The sequence below is a fragment of the Theropithecus gelada genome, chromosome 14 (genome assembly GCF_003255815.1).
Source record: "Theropithecus gelada isolate Dixy chromosome 14, Tgel_1.0, whole genome shotgun sequence".
Lineage (NCBI taxonomy): Eukaryota > Metazoa > Chordata > Mammalia > Primates > Cercopithecidae > Theropithecus > Theropithecus gelada.
Genome location: NC_037682.1, coordinates 99,978,200 through 100,000,114, shown reverse-complemented (window position 1 = coordinate 100,000,114; position 21,915 = coordinate 99,978,200). Strand labels below are relative to the sequence as shown.

General features: G+C 35.3%; 1 protein-coding gene across 2 annotated transcripts in view; it reads right to left on the bottom strand.

The window, feature by feature from the left end:
• Positions 1-21,915, bottom strand: part of ATM (ATM serine/threonine kinase) — a 135,072-nt gene that overhangs the window by 45,228 nt on the left and 67,929 nt on the right. For both annotated transcript variants that reach the window (XM_025357030.1, XM_025357031.1), the window contains 11 exons: positions 21,668-21,800; positions 19,372-19,467; positions 16,837-17,008; positions 14,878-15,019; positions 13,637-13,813; positions 11,834-12,011; positions 8,393-8,480; positions 6,084-6,239; positions 3,918-4,005; positions 511-599; positions 309-411 (listed from right to left, as the gene is read on the bottom strand). In XM_025357030.1, coding sequence (XP_025212815.1) covers positions 309-411; positions 511-599; positions 3,918-4,005; positions 6,084-6,239; positions 8,393-8,480; positions 11,834-12,011; positions 13,637-13,813; positions 14,878-15,019; positions 16,837-17,008; positions 19,372-19,467; positions 21,668-21,800 — 1,422 coding nt within the window. The remainder of the gene's footprint in view (positions 1-308; positions 412-510; positions 600-3,917; positions 4,006-6,083; positions 6,240-8,392; positions 8,481-11,833; positions 12,012-13,636; positions 13,814-14,877; positions 15,020-16,836; positions 17,009-19,371; positions 19,468-21,667; positions 21,801-21,915) is intronic.

Genomic DNA, 21,915 nt, shown 5'->3' with positions numbered 1-21,915 from the left:
TACTGTATATGCTCAACCAATGTCTTCTATTGTTATCCAACAACACTGTGATCAGGAAATCTACACTATATTTTAGGTCAATGACCTGTCTGACTTTCCTGTGTCTCCTTGAATTTTTTCTCTTTTTTTTTTCCTGCATCCCTCTGCTTCAGGAGTATCCCTGAATGTTTAGCCTAATCCTCTGAAAAACAGATAACTTCCAGTCTTATCTCTAGAGTTTATCTGGCTGTGTAAATTTCCACCAACATAGTGAAATAACCTCAGCACTACACTAGTGATGACTTTACCAAATTTGGGAAAAAATGTACCTGAATGATTCCTGCCTGGCGGGTTGATGAGGAGATTGCTGTTTCAAGGTCATATGTTACTAGGGCTTTGCCCCACATTGCTTCGTGTTCATATGTTCGTAGTCTGTAAGAAAACATTGTAAAAATAGCTTTGGGTTTTACACACACGTAACTCCTTCATAAACAGAATTACTATACCACTGTTCAGAAAAATGCAATTTACCTAGTAATGGGTTGTAACATCTTCCCTCCACCACAGCCATACAAACTATCTGGCTCTCCTATACTTCTGTAGATTTCTAAGAGAAGATCCTGAAAACATGGAAGCAACAAAAAATTGAAGAAGGAAAAAAAATCAGTCTATAAATTTAGCAAGTTTTAAATTGTATCATTACCAATATGTAACTCCCAACTCTAAATGTTATGTTATATAAATAAAATGTAATGATTCTGAAATACAGTTGATCCTTAAACAACACAAGTTTGAACTGTGCAGGACAACTTATATGTGGATTTTTTTTTCAATAAATATAATGAAAACTTTTTGGAGGTTTGCAACAATTTGAAAAAACTCACAAACCACACAGTTTAGAACTATTGAAAAATTTTTTAAAAGTAAGTTTTGTCATGAATGCATAAAATAAATGTATATACTAGTTTATACATTCTATCATTTGTATGCAGTTGAAATGATACATTTTATCATTTACTACCATAAAATATATACGAATCTATTACAAAAAGTTAAAATTTATCAAAACTTACACACATACACTGTACACAGCATTATTTGCAGTTAAGACAAATGTAAACAAATGTAAAGATGCAGTATTAAATCATAATTGCATAAGATTAACTATAGTACATATTGTACTATTGTAATAATTTTGCAGCTACCTCAGTTGCTATTGTGGTAAGCATTATTGTGTTGTGAGTATCCACTTAAAATGCCATGTGACACTAATAATTTCTGCATGAGCAGTTCATTTCTCTAGCAAATTGTATATAGCAATAAAAAGTAATCTCTCCAGGTTCTCATATATTTTTTCACTATGTTTACTGCAATACTATAAGCCTTGATTAACACCACGGGTGGCTGGAGGTGCTCCCAAGATGCAGAGAAAAGTCATGCCATTACAGGAAAAAAGTGAATTGTTTGATATGTACTGTAGATTGAGGCCTAAAGTACATGTCAACCAGCGGTGGTTGCCTAAAATTTCAGACAGATGATTAACTGTAAAGAGATGATGTAAACTTATGGTATTGATAAATACGATACAGTTCTGTAAATGCATTTTCTCTTCCTTATGATTTTCTCAATAACATTTTCTTTTCTCAAGCTACTTAAGAATACAGTATATAACACATATACAAAATATGTGTTGTTTATATCATCGAGAGGGCTTCTGCTCAACAGTAGACTATTAGTAGTTAACTTCTGACTACAAATTTAGTTTTACCCTGATTTTTAATAGCACAGGGGTTAGCACCTCTAACCCCCACATTGTTCAAGGGTCAACTGTATATACCAATGATCTGGATCAGCAGCAACACAGCAGACTGGTCCTAGACAACAGGAGGACTGTAGTCTACCTGAGAAGAACTGCCTACAATTGCATGAATTAGATAAGAAATAAGTACCAACCTACCAGGCTTTTATCACATGCAAAAATAATCACACAAACAAAACCAAACAATCTTGTCAACACCTAAAACTGTACATGGGCTGGGTGCAGTGGCTCACACCTTTAATCCCAGTACTTTGAGTAGCTCAGGCAGACTGCTTGAGCTCAGGAATTCAAGATCAGCCTGGGCAACATGGCTAAACCCGTCTCTGCAAAAATTAGCTGGAGACGGTGGGGCATGCCTGTAGTCCCAGCTACTTGTGAGGCTGAGGTGGGAAGATGGCTTGAGCCTGGGAGGCAGAGGCTGCAGTGTGTTATGATTGCACCACTGCACTCCAGCCTGGGCAACAGAGCCAGACCCTGTCTGAAAAACAAAAAACAAAACAAACTAAAAAACTGTACATCAGAAAATACAGTCCTACAAAGTCTGACTCTTGAAAACTGAATTTGGTAAGAATAAAGGTCATGGATTTTTCTTTGAAAAATAGCACAGAACTGTATTGGAATTGGTAAAATTTGATAAGGATAAAGTAGTTTGGTTACTGAAATCTGTGTTGTAAAATTTACATAGAAAAGATAGATTTTGTTTAAAACAAAATCTCAGTTAAATAAAAATGAAAACATAAAAAAACATAAAGTAGAAAAAATTAGGAACTATACTGCATAGAAAATTGACCAAGCAATTGAACTGCCTACATGGTGCTTGCTCTGTGAAATATCTTCTACATACAAATTCATTTATATTGGCATAATTCTATAGTTCCAACTCAAATGCTTCTATTCATAACGTGAAATCAAGTCCTCAGAGTAGAAAAGTTCAGCCCATGCTTAGCACAGTGCTTAGTACACACACGATATTCCAAAACTCAGTAGAGGAGGAGGAGACTATGAAGAAGGCAAAAGTGAAAGGAGAAAAATCAGGAGAGTGGATCAAAAAGGTAAACAGAATATATTTCATCAAGGCATGGTTGATGATGAAGTATTAATAAAACATTAAGGAAAAGGAGGAATGGAAGGTGACCACCAGACTTAGCAACATGAACTTTATGAGAGACATTAGCAAGTGCTATTTTACTGGAATAAATGGAAGCGGGGGGAATGCAGACAGCAAATAAAGACAACTCTTTCACAAAGTTTGTCTATGAGAGAAAGGAAGAGAGAGGGTGATACCTAAAAGAGAACATAGGGAAGAGGGAAATTATTTTGTGTTTGTGAGAAAGGGAATCTTTAAACAGGAGAGGTTTTAAAATGTTCAGAACACAGTTCAGAGGGAGAACCGCATATTAAAAAATAAAGAAGCTGAGAAAGAGCAGATAAAAAAACAGAGCACAGGAAGAGTTAGTCTCAAATAGAAGAATAAACTGTTTCTGTAACATGAGGGAAGGTTATTAAAGGAGCAGATGCCAGGAGATTTCAATGTCTGATAGTGGGATGTGGCAAGATTTCCTCTCTATGCCTTCTATTTTCTCCAACTAGGAGGCAGGCTGAAAGCAATGGCGTAGAAGAGAAGATGAAAAGTTTAAGCAGAATGGAGAAGCTGAAATTGTCATTGTGAAGGATTATGAGTTGACCAAAGAAATTCGGTAAGCATCCTAGACAGTAACATGAGCCAATTTAAGAATGGATATCAAGAAATGCATAGAAGAGGCAATCTGCTTCTTCTGTGACATACAATAAACGAGCAAATAAATATATAATTATAAACCCTAAGTTCTATAAAGGAAATGAACAGGGTGCTATGGCAGAAAATGCATGGTATAAACTCTGAGACACGTGGTTTTACTTTCGTCTTTCAGGTAAGGGAACTCAACTAGTGGCAGAGTCAGTATTAGAATTCAAGTCTGTCTACTCCAAGGCTTAAGCTTCAGACCATAAATTTATATATATGGTGCTTAATCCAATAAGTAAATTCAGTTTAAAAATCACACGGCATCTGTACAGTGTCTATAACAACCCAAAGTATGAGATAAATATTGTCATAAATAATAGAACCTCTAATATTTACCTGTAAACTTATTCCAGTTTCTTCTTTACTTTTTTCACTCAAGCTAGAAATAGTTGTACTTTGGCTTCCTTCTTCAAATGCAAGACTTCTGTTTGTCACAAGAACACCTCTTTTAATGAGAACATACTATTTGGAAGCTCCTGAATACATACACTATAGACTTTGACAGAAAAAAACTAATGAAGGTTGCAAACAAAACAGAATAAATCACTTATACTTTAAAATTTAATACCATTTATACCTACGATGGAAAAGGAATTTGTGAATGAAAATTATATTTTAAGAATAATCTTCTACATATGGAAAGCCCATATGCAAAAATATGATTATTTATAAAGAGACAGGATTGTTTAAAAATAGAGCAGATGCCCTCCAGTTCAGGTACTATATACTCTGTCAGTGGTTTTACCTGAAATTCAACTCAATCAATAATTACAGACACACAAATAAAGACCACAATAAGAATTTAATACCTAATAGATATAAATTAAGACATCTGATATTAACTATTGAAAAGGAAGTAGATCAGTAGGATCCACTTAAACCAAGCTTATAAAACTAGAAAGTGACAGGATGAGAACTCAGATTTGTCTACTTCAAGGCCTTAACTTTATGCATTTTATACATATGACATTCAGTTCTGTAAGTAACTTCGATTCTAAAACCATGACAGTTATGGTGTCTATAATAGTAATAATCTAATACATAAAATAAATACTATCATAAGTGATACTGCCTCTAATATTTACCTATATATTTATTCCAGTTTCTTCTTTTTTTTTTTTTTTTGGAGATAAGGTCTTGCTGTGTCACCTAGGCTGGAGTGCAGTGGCACAATCATGGTTCACTGCAACCTCTCCCTCCTGGGCTCAAGTGATCCTCCTCCCTCAGCCTCCTGAGTTGCTGGGACTACATGTGCAAGCCACTATGTCCAGCTAATTTATTTTTATTTTTAGTAGAGCTGAGGTCTCACTATGTTGCCCAGGCTGGTCTCGATCTCCTGGTCGCAAGTAATCCTCTCACTTTGGCCTCCCAAAGTGCTGGGATTACATGCGTGAGCCACTGTGCCCAGCCTAGAAATAGTTATACTTAGGCTCCCTTCTTCAAGTATATATACTTATACGGCTTCCTACTGATCCACTTCCTTATCAACTACATTTCTGTACAAAAATGGGTATAACCGCTTTAAAAAACAATTTGGGACCAGGTGCAGTGGCTCATTCTTGTAATCCCAGCACTTTGAAAGGCTGAGGTGGGAGGACTGCTTGAGCGCAGGAGCTAGGGACAAGCCTGAGCAACATAGCAAGATCTTGTTTCTACGAAAAACAAAAATAAAAATAAATGAGCTGGATGCAGTGATGTGTGCCTATAGTCCCAACTACTTGGAGGCTGAGGCAGGAGGATCACTTGAGCCTGGAAGATCAAGGCTACAGTGAGCTATGATCGCACCTCTGCACCACAGCCTGGGCAAAATAATGAGACCCAGGCCATTTCAAACGAACAAAGACTTGAAGAGGGCAGTTGGGATAATAAAGTGTTTTACTTTATTTTTTACTCTTACTTTCTTGATTAGTTTTTGTTCTTCACCATGATCTAGGGGTATATTTATTAGATTCTTATGACAGTTCTAACTCAGTCAGAGGAAAGCGAATTAAATTCACTAGAAATACAGGTAGATAAAGAAATGAAACTTAGTCACAGAAAGAAATCAGTCACATTACTTTATAGCCATTTTGGATTATAATTTTGGGTGTTTTATATCCAAAATGAATCTTGAATAGTTTAGGAATTAGTGGTAAATCTAATCTGATTGAAGTTAGGAAATAATTTAATCATTTGAAAAATATTTATCACCCTTAAATTAAGTTCTCAATGCTAGGGCTGTTATGGGGAATATACAGAAAATTAAGTATGGACTCTGTCCTACAGGAATTTGCTATCTGTTAAATTTTTATAATACCTAAGTATAAACATTCCTATTGTTTCAGAGCAGGAATTACATATTCCTTTTTAAAAATTTATTATAATTTCACTTTAAAACAAAATTTCTATCTAAATAATGTCTTTTAAACGGGGAACAGGAGGCAATGTAAATCTTTACTATATACCCTTAATGAGACAATGCCAACATTAATTTTAAAAACCAAAAATTCTAAATTCCATTACCTTTTCTCTTGATCATCCATGCTTTTCTTATCTGCATAGATTTCTGCATAGAGTAAAGCTGTAAAGTGAGCAGCACAAGACTGAGCTACCTTGGCAACTTCTAGATAATTTAAATCCAGCCAGAAAGCATCATCAAAAATTGTTCCTGAAGAAGGTCTAAAGAAAAATTAAATATAATATCACTCATTTTTTTAAACTTCAATATCAAAAGAAAAGCATGTTGATATTGAATACAATGGTAGTAACTGCTTAATAGAAAATTACAAATTCCCGAAAACCACATTTCCCCAATATATACCTACAAACATTATAACATGGCTGAAGAGTCCTATTTAATAATCTTTTTGGTTTTTCTTTTTTCCCTCAAACTGATCAGAGAATCTGATAAAACCTATAGACTATCACTTGATACAAAATTGGGGTTCATATCTGCTCTCCACCAAGAAATCCATGTACCACAGGCTAAGAATAGGATACACAGAATAGCTAATACAAATGCACACAAGCATCCCCCAACACACACTTTAAAATAGTCAATTTAATAAAAATATTGTTTCATCGAAGACACAAATACATGTCTTTCCTATTGTGACTTATTTTCTCCTTAATGTATTGCCTAGGTTGAGTTACTTAATAAAAACCTTCCACTGTGTTAACAGGTAGGTCAAGATTGAAAAGGATAGTATCTTTTTCAAAACTAGCATTACAGAGATGGGACATGGTAGTGGTTAAGAGCACTGGTGTTGAAGTACAATACAGGTAGGTTCAAATCAAGCTATATTACCTACTACCAGCTGTGTGATCTTAGCAACTTAACTTCTTAAACCTCAGTTTCCTAGTTTCCTTACTTGTAAATGCTGGAACAACATGGACCTTGGAGAATGGGTGCAACAATTAAATAATGCCTGCAAAGCTGATGAATAAGGCACACCCTACTACATAGCAAGCACTCAACTAAAGTTAATTTTCTGAGGAACTTGAAGTTCAGAGAAGTGAAATAATTTCCCCATGGAAAGGAAGACATTGCAGACATTATTCTGATTTTGAAAGATGATAAGACTGAGGTTCAAAGATACCAAGCAATTTTTTGTTGTTGTTTTATTGTCGTTCTTTGTTTTTGCCCAACATACTGTACAGGATAACAAGTAATTTTCACACAGCACAAGCTTAGACTTGAATGCATGTCTTTACCCCCTTTTCTATATCCCATTCGTACTTTCTCAAGGAATCTTCTTTAGGATCTTATTCAGAATTAAAATGGAATATGAATTTTTATCTTCTCCAAATCTTGCTAATGTCAACACCATTCTACTCCAATAGTAAATCTGAAATGAATGACTCAAAGGTAAAACTGCCTCCCAACACCAAGAAAACAAATGCTCTCAACTACGTTAAAGCTTCTGATTGGCCTTCTCAGAAGATAATCTGGTATAAAACTATAAGGTAAAATAACCAGAACCAAAGACACTGAAAAGCATAAAACTTCTTTTTCTACTAGAGAAGAAGAATGGTTTCAGAATACATAGAAATTAATTTTTTAAGATATTAATGCATTTAGGCTTAAAAACATTTCATTTTTCACTCACCTCTCCCTCTCATTCTTTACCAACCACTGCCACCACCACCATACACACTTATGAGATATCAATTCCTACCTATTCAAATTATAGGCCTACTACACTATTTCTTCAGAGTTCTGGTCAACTCTCAAGCAGTACTGATCAGTCAGACCATCCATTCTAGCAATTCCTGTATGCATTGTTAAAAATCTCATGAGAAATAACAGGAATAAAGATACTATACTATAAAACAATTTACCAGAAACAAGAAAATAAACATTGTCACAGCACAGTACTGCCACAGATTTTGAGACCACTGCACACAGTAAAGAAACTTACATCTTAAAATAAAGATACATAAGGAAGACATTTACACAACTCTATTTACTTCTTAGAACTAAAGCAAAGAGAAAAGTAAAAACAGTAATAATACAGCTAAATGTAACTTGGAAAAACACTTGCTCCTATCCCGAACATAGATGAAACAAATTGGAGCCAAGAAGGCTGTATAATTTAACAAAGGTAACACTGTTACTGGTACAGCTGGTGCTAGAATTGAGAGTTCTTGACACTGATTTAACTGAAGTGCTATCCTGAATATGGATTACTGCAAGGAGATATAAATATCACACAAATTAAATATAGCACTTTGCAACAGCTTCACCTAAAATAATCATGTTAAAATTCAGCCAATAGTTAACGAGTTACACTCTAGATCCTAAACATAAGAAGCAACACTCATTACATTACCTCTTTTGTCTTCTCATGTAGTCCACAACACCAAGCATTGTTCTTTGTGATTTTTTATCCAAACAGCATCGGAAAAAGTGCTCTGACTCTGACAAACAAAAATATCTCCCCTCAGTCCCAGGCATTCTTGCTTACACACTTTCTTCCTTCTTGTTTATGTGTCTGTCTCCCACTATGCTATAAGGTTCTAGCGGGCAGTACCTAACACAAAATTGGTTCTGAGGGAATTTAACAGCATTTCTTTTGCTTTTAAAAGAAACTGTTATCTTAATAAAAGTGAGAACTTACATTGTAATTTATATTTTATTTCTGAGGAGGACTAATTAATTGATTGATTCAATAAGATCTTTTATGTGGCAGGTCCTCAGTATATAACCATGAACAAGACATACAATGTCAGACCACACAGAACTCACTGACTAGCCTGGGAGATTACAACACAATATGATTAAGCGTTATAATAGGAAAGTTTAAAATGCTATAGAACCTTAGCAGAGGGAACCTCACCTAGACAAGAAAAGTTTCATAGAAAAAGTGATACTGGCCAAGTGCGATGGCTCACGCCTGTAATCCCAGCACCTTGGGAGGTCGAGGCGGGTGGATCACTTGAGGCCAAGAGTTTGAGACCAGCCTGGCTAACATGGTGAAACCGTATCTCTATTAAATATACAAAAATTAGCAGGGCATGCTGGCACACATCTGTAATCCCAGCTACTCAGGAGGCTGAGGCACAAGAATTGCTTGAACCTGAGGGGCAGAGGTTGCAGTGAGCCGAGATCACACCACTGCACTTCAGCCTGGGTTACATAGTGAGACTCTTGTCTCAAGGAAAAAAAAAAAAAAGAAAAAGTGATACCTGAAAGAAGAGTAATAGTCACAAGAGCAGGAAAGGATAGTGCTACAGGCAATAATAACAATATCTGAGATGGCTGGAAGCAAGAAGTAACTTGGAAAATTTAATGAAAGAATTTCAACTGTGCTAAGTCATAGAGCTAGAAAGCAGTAAGGATGCTAAGGGCAGAGAGAAACAAATGGACTAAGTTATTCATAATATGGAATTGGCAAGGTTTGGTAATTAGATGAAATACGTGAGAGAGGTTTCTAGAGTAAGCAACTGAGTGTCATTTGTTAAAGAGGTACACATTTAAAAAAGTAGACCGGGGGAAGAGATGAAGAAGATGACACATTTGCTTTTGGACAGTTGAGTCTGAGATGCACATGGGACGTTTAGTGAAGGCAATGAGGCTTATAGCCATCAGAAAAGATACACCATTTAAATTTTATAAAAATATGCATTTACTTTACTTTTCAATAATAGAATTTTATATGTGAAGTTTAAATTTTCACTTAAGGTAATAAAAATATTGGCACTGTACACAGATATAATAAAACAATTACTTTACCTTCCAATGGTTGTGGCATAAATACGTAACTGATAAACATGAAAAAAGTCTTGGCCATGTTCATGATAATAAATTACCAGATTATCATAAACAATGATTACCTTAAACTATGTAATAAAAATTGTTTTCAATAGTACTGTAAATTACATATTAAAGTTTTAAACACTTAAATCACTTATACCTGTACATTCCCAATTAAAGATAAGAGATACATTTTTAGATAGTTTACAAAGCCTCTATGAAAATTTTTATTTTAGGATTTTCATTTCAGTAGCCTAAAGAAAATTCATATAAGCACATTCTAGATCATTTAGAGAACAGCTTATAATCCAGTAGGATCACAGGATGGGCATCTATGTCTATGTTTATAATTTATATTTTTCCAAATAGTAGATTTGTAATTGCTGTTAGCCAACAGAAAAGAAAATACATAAAATATAAAGCATAGCAAACTGAAGTCTAAATGACATTAGAGTCATGTCAAATGAAGGTTGTAGCCGTAAAACTAGAAGAAACAACTGGAAGAACTGAGTAATCACAACCTTTGCTGAAGTGACTGGAAGGATTGGGAGGAGCAAACTAGTTGTGGCAAAATACCACATTAAATCAACATTTACATTAGAATTAATTGGTCTTTAAGTACAACAAGTGAATTTGTACCTAGCTTTATGTTTGCATATAAAACACATTAATAATATATAATAAAGAGAGTTAATAATCTGTGAATTTTGTATCCTTTTATAAAATTTAGGTTTTAAAAACTGACCCATAATGAGCCCTCAAGTATGCATATATGTAATATACATACCCAACCCTGGCGGAATTTCTTTTGTTACTATGCTCTTGGCATGAGAAATACTCGTTATATGTCACAGAAGGAAAGTAGGTTATAAGAGTAAATAAAGTGCAATTCAATTTTTGTTTTAAAAAAATTAGAAGGAGGCCGGGCGCGGTGGCTCAAGCCTGTAATCCCAGCACTTTGGGAGGCCGAGACGGGCGGATCACGAGGTCAGGAGATGGAGACCATCCTGGCTAACATGGTGAAACCCCGTCTCTACTAAAAAATACAAAAAACTAGCCGGACAAGGTGGCGGGCGCCTGTAGTCCCAGCTACTCGGGAGGCTGAGGCAGGAGAATGGTGTGAACCTGGGAGGCGGAGCTTGCAGTGAGCTGAGATCCGGCCACTGCACTCCAGCCTGGGCGACAGAGCGAGACTTTGTCTCAAAAAAAAAAAAAATTAGAAGGATATATACCAAATGTTAATTATAGTTATACAAAGGTTTTTTTTCTTTTTCTTTTTTTTTTTTAGATAGTCTCACTGTGTTGTTCAGTCTGGAATGCAGTGGTGTCCTCTTGGCTCACTGCAACCCTCTACCTCCTGGGTTCAAGTGATTCTCCTGCCTCAGTCTCCCAATAGCTGCAATTACAGGTGCCTGCCACCACGCCCGGCTAATTTTTGTATTTTTAGCAGGGACGGGGTTTCACCATGTTGGCCAGGTTGGTCTTGAACTCCTGACCTCAAGTGATCCACCAACCTTGGCCTCCCAAAGTGCTGGGATTACAGGCGTTGAGCCACTGTGCCCAAACAAAGGTTGCTTTTTAAATAGAGTTGGCCAGAGCTCTGAAAACATGAAAATTCTATCATATCTGCACCAGAGTACCTGAAATATCTGATTGTGTTTATTTGTTTTTTCCACTACTAGAATGTGGGTGTTTCTTTTTCACATTAATATTGCCGGTGCAAGCACAGTGCCTGACACATATTGAAAGCTCAATTAGTTGACCTATTATCAATAGCCAAAATGTACTGAGGGAATACTATACATCAAGTATTATCCTAGGCACTTTACACACATTATTTCATTGAAAACTTGTTGCAACTATTGCAACTTTTATCTCCATTCCACAGATAAAGAAACAAATTTAGAGGTTACAGATTTAATCCTGTAAAGTGCTTTTAGCCGGATTCCACCTTAAATCTATCTTTCTCTAGAACTGAGAAGTTTACAGTATTAATGTTAAAAATTTAATAAAATACCTGAATCCAAGTTTGCAGGGGTTGTGGATCGGCTCGTTTGTGAGAAGTGTCGAAGACAGCTGGTGAAAAATCCCTGAACATGTGTAGAAAGCAGATTTCTCCATGATTCATTTGTATCTTGGAGCAAAATATCATGAATCAAGTATGGAAGTACAGTCTGACAAAAGTCAGTTTTCACCTAGAATATACCAACAAATCCACCCAATAGTTTGAGTAAAAATGAGTAAAACTAATATATTTTACTTAAAATTTTCATGCCCTGTTGACATATTAAATTTCTAAAAGATGATAGATTAATCTGCCATAAACTCAACATACTGCTAAAAAAAAACAAACAAAAAACATGTATTAGGTGGTGTTTAAAAAAACCACACTAGGCTAGTATATCAATATCAAATGTATATGTTAGTGACATTGTAACTGTTTATTTTCAGTCTAGGCCATTAGCATAATGAAATAGACTATTGCTTACAAATGAAATTATATCATCACTTTAAATACAGTTTCAGAGTTGAAAAGTGTTAGTAACAGAAGTTTTCTGATTTGATAGAAGAGAGAAAAAGGTATCAAAAGTTTAAGACAAAAGTTGAAAATCTGATTTTTATGCATTTTCTATCCTCAGTGAAGAACTACAACAGTCATGTTAAAAAATGTTTATGTTTTAATAAGCCCAACTTCTGGGTATAAAATTTGGGTAATTATTTGTGGTATATTCCAAAGAGCAGAAAAGTGCTCTAATACATCTGGCACATTAAAATGGTATTCAGCTTTACTTTTGCTATTCACCGCACTCCATGTTTAACATATGAATGAATCATTACACTCCATATCCATCATATTCATCAGACTTAACACACATAAGACAGGTTATAGATTACTAATTGCACCCTTTTTCTTTTTCAAACCAAAGACAAGGCAAAACACCACTTTTAGAGCTAGAGAATTTAAAGTACCAGAAATGGGGTGTGTACATACGTATATTTGGAACATTTTATCTTCTGGCTCAAAGTTAAAACTTTATAAAAATCTTAGCTTTGTTCACTAATGAGAAATAAGCTGTATGTGTGTTCGGGGTACCACTCTGCTGAACTGGTATGAGTGTGGTGTAGTATTGCAGAGAAGGTGATGTTTTATTCATTGTCATTACTTTTTCTGTAGAAAATAAGAACTGCTTTTTACATTGCTTTCAATGTGAGTATATTATGAAAATACTTCCCTATCAGTTATCTGCAATTGGCAGATGTTTAACCTAGTCAGATGTTTTATTTTCACATTTCTGTTGAATCACATTTGACAGTGCTATAAATTAACTCTGGAAATCTTAGAGCATCAGGTTTTGCTGTTTTAGATTACACATTTGATGGAAGAGTATAAACCTTCTGTTTCATTTGGTATGCACTTTCACTCTTTATTAAGATAAATACTATATCCTCAAAAATAAAAAAGCTACGCTGATTGCTGCTCTACTCCTTTTTCTTATTCAAGAAAGCATATCAGGGAAAATAAATGTGCTCTTATCAGAAGATGTAAACAAAGTTAGAACAGGCTCAGCAGTATTTTAACTATCATTAGTATTAGTAACAAATTATTCAAGGCACCCCTTAGAACTCCTCTAGCATGTTGCTATCCTGAAGCTGAAACCTAATGCATAAAGTTATGACTAAATACGGATGCTCACTTTAATAAATGTACAACAGTTTGAGTGGGGGTGATATTATGTGAAGATGATGTGCAGAATCACAGAACTCTTTAGATAAACAGGTCATAAACAAGGAATTAAATCAGGCTAATTAATCTTCTTACTTCACACATTGGCTTTAATAATTGAAGAATTTCACATTTTGTGCCTCCACTGTCCAAAAAAGCACAAGTCAGTGTCTTTATCCAAATGTCATGATTTTCACTCAGAGGAATCCACAGATTTATATCATCCAGGCCTTCAAAAGGGTTTTCTTTGTCAAATCTGGGTACTTCTAAAAACTAGAAAGAAAGGGATTAGAAAATGTAAATAAGAGAACTGGAAATCACTGTACCTTTCCTACCTAAAATGAGTATAACAAATCTGTTTCTGAGTAAAGCTAAATACAGTTAAAACTAAATCTGGAGGCAATGTTTACCTTTTAAAATTAAAACATTTATGTTTATACGAGAGTCAGAGTGGCATGGTAAAAACTGCTGCTTTAGGCACCAGAAAAACTGGGTCCTACTCTCAGCTCTGTCACTCATTAGCAGCATATTAGACAAATCACAAACTCTGACTCATCTGTCTCTTGAACAAAACCAGACCATACCTACCACATAGACTTGATTTCAAAATGAAATGAGATTTTAAAATGTTAAAATTATAATGCCTTCCAGGTTATATTATTAGTTTCATTAACAGTTTATATTACTAGTAATTTTACTAAGACCAAAATTATATTTGTGATGCATTGAAAGTACTGCTTCAATGTTGGGTTTCTGCCCTGAAATTAAATTGGTGAAAACTAAACTGTGTATTTCTCAGTCACTTTATGAAAAGAAGATGGTAAAGAGGAATGCTTAGACTAAGGAAGGAACAAGTGTTCTTAAACATGCCTCACAGAGTACTTACAGTGGAACCCTATTATGATACCAACATGGAAAAAGGGAGAAATCTATGGGTCATCCTGTATTTCACCAGGGGATTGTGATACATTAACTTGCCATGGAAATAAACACTTGTGGATCACAATAACTATAAATCATACCCAGAGCTAACAGCTTTCATGGGAGCAAAGTAGGGTTTTCTATTTCTAAAAAAGTAAGGTTTGTCTTTAAGAATTTCCCCTCCCCTGAAATCAACTACTATTTCCTCAGGTTACCTATCTCAGCTTTTCCACACTGCCATGATAAATAAAAAATAGCAAATTCCCTGGATTTATGAAATATGGTTTAAATTACTTATAGGAAAGATTAATTGTTAGTACAATACTATTTCAAGCAAGTTAACAGTCACAACCCACAGCAAACAGAACTGTTTTAGATATGGTGGGTATTCGATAAACATTTATTACTTAAGAGACCTTTTTTCTCGATGTTCTAAAAGGCTGTAGATAGGCCAGCATTGGATCTGTTGTCATCTTATAAATCTCCCAGAAACTATGTCCAGTCTTTGTGGCTAAAATGTTTTTCAAACAAGTAACAGCTGCTGATCGAACTTTGACACTGAAAAAACAAACAATTCAAATGTCTATCAAGTACACCAGTTATTAATCTTGATGAATGTTAACCTCCACTGAAAAAATTTCAAAACTAAAATTTAAAATTTGTATTAGGAAACTTTACATTCACAAAATTCTCCAATATCAAACAAAATTATCAAAGGACTTCCACTAGTCATTCAGTAAACTTGAATTACTAATCATTGCAACAGCAATTCCCTTCATTCAATACAGTTTAATTGTGACTACTATGAATTAAAAAGACTCACAAAAAGAAATACTTGAAAATATGTTCTAATACATGTAAGTAATAAAAATTCTGGGAATCCTTTGGTCCACATCTTCATATGCTAAAGTCCCTTGAATATCTAAAGTTTTTCCCTGTTAAAGAAAAATACAAAAAACTTCTACCTGCTTCCTAGTATTCTTAAGTTTAAGTCACACTAATATTTCTGTGCATCTGTTTCAGAAAAACCAATTTCGAATTACTATGAAACGAATGAAACATCTAATGCTTGCAAATTTTCTGTGGCACTCTCTTCAAAAACTGTGCTTGATATACCTTTAAATACATTTAAAAAATGAGATGAACTGGCTGGGTGTGGTGTGGCTCAAGCACATAAACCTTGCATATTAGGAGGTTGAGGCAGGAGGATTGCTTGAGCCCAAGAATTTGGGGTTACAGTAAAGCATGATCTATGATGTATGATCATGCCACTGCACTCCAGTCTGGGTGATAGAGCAAGACCCTGTCTCAAAAAAAAAAAAAGAAAAAAAGAGAGAAATGAATTAATACATGTTAATACAAGGATAGACTGATGGCTAGAAGTGATTAAGCAAGGATAGCAGTAAAATATAGAAACTATGTGATAAGCATATGGGTGTGTACTATAAAATTATTCCCATTTTGCTATATGTTTAAAGCTTTTTATAATAAAATGTTCGGAGAGAAACCATACAAATTTGTTTAATGAAACAAAAACAAAAGAAAGAAATATATAGGTACATTAAATCAATAATGGAAACAGGGCAGTTAGACATTATTGCCAATCATTTATTCCTCAAGAGAAGGAGAAAGGGAAGTACAGAAAAAAAATCAAAACATGTCTTTATCTTAGAAAGGTGCCTGGTTGTGAGAAAAATCCTTTGAGCCTACCACCAAATATGGTGGTGATGGAATACTCAGACACCAATCAATCCATCAACAAATGAGAGAGAGAAAGAGCATGCACACAAAAGTAATCTCAACCAACCAGTTGAAATTTTGATATGCGGTGCAATTGTGTTTTGCACAGAGAATAAATAAGCAATAGAAAACCCTGTCTGATTAGCTTAAGACTTCTAGGGTTATAAAACAACCTCTCTGCTTTATGGCTTATTTTAAAAGGATCAAAATAAGGCCTCACTTAGAGGAGAATGGCACCTCTGATATTGACAAGAGCCTAAAACATCTCCCTTTATACTCCCCTATCTTAATTTTCTATGTAGAACCATCTGGCATTTTTCTTATTTATTGTTTGTCTAGTCCCACCAAAATTTTAACAGGGACCTTGTCTGGAATGTTCACCATTATATCAAGTGTCTGGCACATAGTAGGGTCAATAATTATGTGAATTAATAAAAATACAGGAATTTTCATAAAGACACTGAGATTAAAAAAAGGACAAAGCTTTAGTTACTGACAGTATCAATTTGTGTGAAGTATCATTCTCCATGAATATCACACTGCACTCCAGCCTGGGCGACAGAGCGAGACTCCGTCTCAAAAAAAAAAAAAAAAAAAAAAGTGGGATTACATATAAGGTATCAATAAATACTCACCAATCTTCTACCAGTGTGTTATTCAGGTAGGTCAGCATTATGAAGGTCCACTGAAGTTCTTTACCTTCAAATAACTTAAGGGCCTTGGTATAAGATGCATCTTTACTATGTTGTATAGCTATGGTAGAGAAATCTATAGGACCCACTTCTCCCAAGCAGCTTCCAACAGCCTCTACATATAGAAATTCTATTTCAGTAGAGTCATAGGTAAGAGATCATACATAAAACTGAAATCTAATTTCGAAACTACAGTGCTGTTTTGCTGTACTTCAAGAATTAACCTTAAGGCTGAGCGTGGTGGCTCACACCTGTTAATCCCAGCACTTTGGGGGATAGAGGCGGGTGGATCACCTGAGGTCAGGAGTTCGAGACCAGCCTGGCCAACATGGTAAAGCCCCATCTTTACTAAAAATACAAAATTAGCCAGGCATGGTGGTGCAGGCCTGTAATCCCAGCTACTCAGGAGGCTGAGGCAGGAGAATCACTTGAACCCAGGAGGCGGAGGCTGCAGTGAGTCGAGATTACACCACTGCACTCTAGCCTGGGTGAAAAAAAAAAAAGAGAGAGAGAGAATCAACCTTAAAATGTTAAAATTTTTGTTACGATATCACACGAATTCCATAATCTTAAACACACAGTTCAATGAAAATTTATACATACAAATATACATTTTTTCTGCCTGTGTTCTCCCTAACCAGATGAAGATAGGACATTTTCAGCAACCCAGAGGGCTCTTCGTGCTCTTTCCATCATGATGGTATTTACTAAAATAAGTTCACAAATTTTTTGAGAGTCCTTCTTTCAAAGGGTAGAACCTAATTTCCCTCCCGCTGAGTGTGGGCTGTACTTAGTGATTCACTTCTAACAAACAGAATGTATATAAGTCTTTCACCTCTTTGATTAAATTTATTCCTGGGTATTTATTTCTTTTAGATGCTATCATAAATGAAATTGCTTTTCTAATTCTTTCTGGATTGTCCACTGCTAGTATATACAAACACCACTAATTATGTGTTGATCTTGTACCCTGCAACTTTGCTAAATTCATTTATTAGTTCTACAGTAGCTTTCTTGTGGATTCTCTGGGATTTTCTCTACCATATCATCTGTAAATACAGATAGTTTTACTTCCTTTCTAATTGGCATGCTATTAATTTCTTTTTCTGGTTTAATTGCTCTGGCTAGAACTTCCAGTACAATGTTGAACAGCAGTAGTGAAAGTGGACAGCCTTGTCTCATTCCTGATCTTACGGGGAAAGCTGTGAGTACAAACCACATTAATTTTATGCCACACAGGAAAGCCACTTAGGGCTTCAGTTATAAATCAGGTCTGTCCCTAAAAGCAGTGCCACTATGGGCAAGGAGGTAAATACGTTGGTTAAAGAAAACTTCTACAGTTCTGGTAAGATTCTGTTTCTTAGTCTGGGTGCTACATGTACAAGTGTACTCTGCGAACGTTCTTCAAGCTAGATATTTTTGATCTGTATACTTTTCTATACGTAGGATATATCTCAATTTTAAAAATCTAAAAAAAAGGAAGTACTCTAGATATTAGGCTCCTACCGAGAAGTTAAGACTGTTGAAGAAAGATAGTAGAATCTGTGAAACAGTACTTATTCCTCCTATTTTTCTAATTTGAAGCAAAACCATCATGAGAGCTTCAAGCTGACTTTAATCAGGTGATTTCTCCATCCCGTGGTCACTAAATCTAAACACCTAAACTAGACATGATGTTGGCTTCTTATCTTACATTAGGTTTCCCGTCAAATGGCTATAGGAAAGGACTTGAATGGTTTTTAATTATTTAAGTTTAATCTAGCCCTCCAAGTCGTCATTCTTACGTCTGTTACATAACAAGAGACACTGAGTACCTGTCAGTTATATTTATAAAATATATTGGCAGTCAATTTATTTGCAACTGAACTCTAAAAATGGGTATTTCTGACTTTCCTAAATATTTACAAGGCATTTTCAAATTAAGTTATATACATATGTAAATCTATTAACTTTTCATTTTATATGAATATTTAAGAAAGAAAAGTACAAAAAGGGGCATTTTAGGGACACTTTAATTAAATAGGCATGTAACTTAGCTAGCATATTTCCCCAATATCCCAAATGACAAACCCTCACTTATTTTGAAGATATAGTAAAGATGACCACTCATATAATAAAGATGACCACCACATAACTCACATTCAGCCAATACAATCATGCTTTGCTTAATGACACAGATATGTTCTGAGAAATGTGTCACTGGGCAATTCTGTCATTGTGCAACCATCACAGAATATACTTACACAAACCTAGATGGTATAGCCTACTACACACCTAGGCTATATGGTATAGCTTATTGCATCTAGGCTACAAACCTGTATAGCATGTTACTATACTGAATACTACAGGCAGTTGTAAGTATTTGTATATCTAAACAGAAAACATACAGTAAAAATACAGTATTATAATCACATATAATCCTATATGTGATCCACGGTTGACTAAAATGTTGTCATGCAGCACACGACTGTAGTTTACCTAGAACTTCTTTTTCACCAGTGTGGTTTATTGCCATCTTGGATAACTGCAACAAATTGACAACTAGCTTCACCATAATCCCATCTTGTGGATTATCTAGAAATAGTTTTTTAAAAATTAGTTTCAACTAGCACAAAGACAACACTTTTGTTTACAATAACATATATATTAAATTATCTGACTAGAAAATGTCTATAAAGTTTAAAGAAGGTTTTAAGTCATGAGTAGCTCAAAAAATACGTAGGGAATGAATCTGAACTTCCTTAATACCACAGATTCTTTTGAAAGTGATTAGCAATATTTGACAACAGAGAAAATAAAATGTCTTAAACAAATTGTGCAGATAAGTCAACACTTTAGCAAAATCACAAACAGAAGCACAAGAATCATTCAACATTAAAGCTAGAAGGGACTTTGGGAGCTTGCTTGTCTTTTTAACATCTAACATTTAGAGTTTAGACCAGCACTGTCCCACAGAACTTTCTGCAATGATGGAAATGTCTATAATCTACACTGTCCAATGATCACTACTGACCAAATGTACTACTGAGAACTTCATATGTGTTCAATACAATGAAAAAACTGAACTTCAAATTTCATTTAATTTTACTTCACTTAAATAGCCAAATGGCTAGTGACTGTAATGCACAAGGTAGATCTAGCCCATAAAATACTCAAGAACACAAGAACAAGAAATAACAGTGTTTCTATTTACATACATTTTATACATCTCAAAAGTACTAGAAACTCTGCTCAGTCAAAACTAAAATTCATTTTAAAAAGTACTGAGGGTAAAAACAACACAAGAGAAATACAAAATTAGACCGGGCGTGGTGGCTCACGCCTGTAATCCCAGAACTTTGGGAGACCGAGGTGGGCGGATCACCTGAGGTCAGGAGTTCGAGACCAGCCTGGACAACATGTGAAACCCCGACTCTACTAAAGATATAAAAAATCAGCTGGGCATGGTGGCACACAACTGTAATCCCTGCTACTCGGGAGGCTGGGGCAGGAGAATCATCTGAACCCGGGAGGTGGAGGTTGCAGTGAGCGGAGATCATGTCACTGCACTCCAGCCTGGGTGACAGAGTGACACTCTGTCTCAGAAAAAAAAAAGAAATAGAAAGTTTCCCAAATACTGTAATAGTGCACATTTCAAATCAAATTAACATAAATAACAGATGTTTCATAAGTAAAAAGCAAGCTAGAAAAACTTACAAATACATACATACATATATATACACACACATAACACACATTGCTAAAGTATTAAAATGAGACATATTTCTTTCATTCAGGTAAATTGGACTAGAAGACAAGACTAGCTTGTATGTCTGGCTCTAAGGAATTAAAATTTTCTTTTACATAGTCAGAAGGTGTTAAAATGTTTAAGCATGGGCCGGGCACAATGGCTCACGCCTGTAATCTCAGCACTTTGGGAGGCTGAGGTAGGTGGATCGCCTGAGCTCAGGAGTTCGAGACAGCCTGGCCAACATGGTGAAACCCTGTCTCTACTAAAAAAAGTACAAAAAATTAGCCAGGCGTAGTGGCAGGTGCCTGTAATCCCAGGTACTAGGGAGGCTGAGGCTCGAGAATCTGAGCTTGGGAGGTGAAGGTTGCAGTGAGCCAAGATAGCGCCACTGCACTCCAGCCTGGGCAACAAGAGCGAAACTCTGTCTTAAAAGAAAAAAAGAAGAAGTTAAAAATGTTTAAGCATGGCTAGACGCCGTGGCTCATGCCTCTAATCCCAATGCTTTGTGAAGCTAAGGCAGGAGGGTCGCTTGAGGCCAGGAATTCGAGACCAACCTAGGCAACATAGTGGGACCCCTGTCCCTACAAAAAATAAAAAAAATTTTTTAAAAAGTAGCTATGTGTAGTGGTGTGTGCCTATAGTCCCACTTATTCGGAAGGCTGAGACAGGATAATTCCTTGAACCCAGGAATTCAACGTCACAGTAAGTTACGATGGTGCCACTGCACTCCAGCATGGGTGACAGAGTGAGACTCTTAAAAAAAAAAAAAAAAAAAATTCTGTCTCTTAAAAAAAAAAATTTAGGCAGTAGAAAAACATGACCATATTTGGGTTTAGAGAAATCGTTATGGCAGAGGATGAATAAAATAGGAAGAGTTCAGGGTGAGGAGACCATAACTTTTACAGTTAGATGAGAAATGAGGGTCTAAACTAAATGATGAGAGCCTGAACTAAGTCTCTGACAGTGAAACCAAGAGCAAGACTTTACAAAATATTCTTTCAAAAAGAAACAAGTAGAAATAACCCATGTCATTAAAATTAGTACCCTGAGATGCTCTCATAATGTCCATCATCTGATCTTTATGTAGTTCCAGTTGTCTTCGAAGATCCTTTAGTCCTTCAAGTCTTGTCAATGGAAGTGCATCATAAACACTTACTGAGAGAAAATGGTTAATTTCCTAAAAGAGAAAATTAATTAAAATGTAACTTGCTTTTAACATGTATTGGTTAAGCCTGTGAAATAAAACTTAATAAAAGAAAAAAATTAGTTAAGTGCCATTTATAGACACTGAC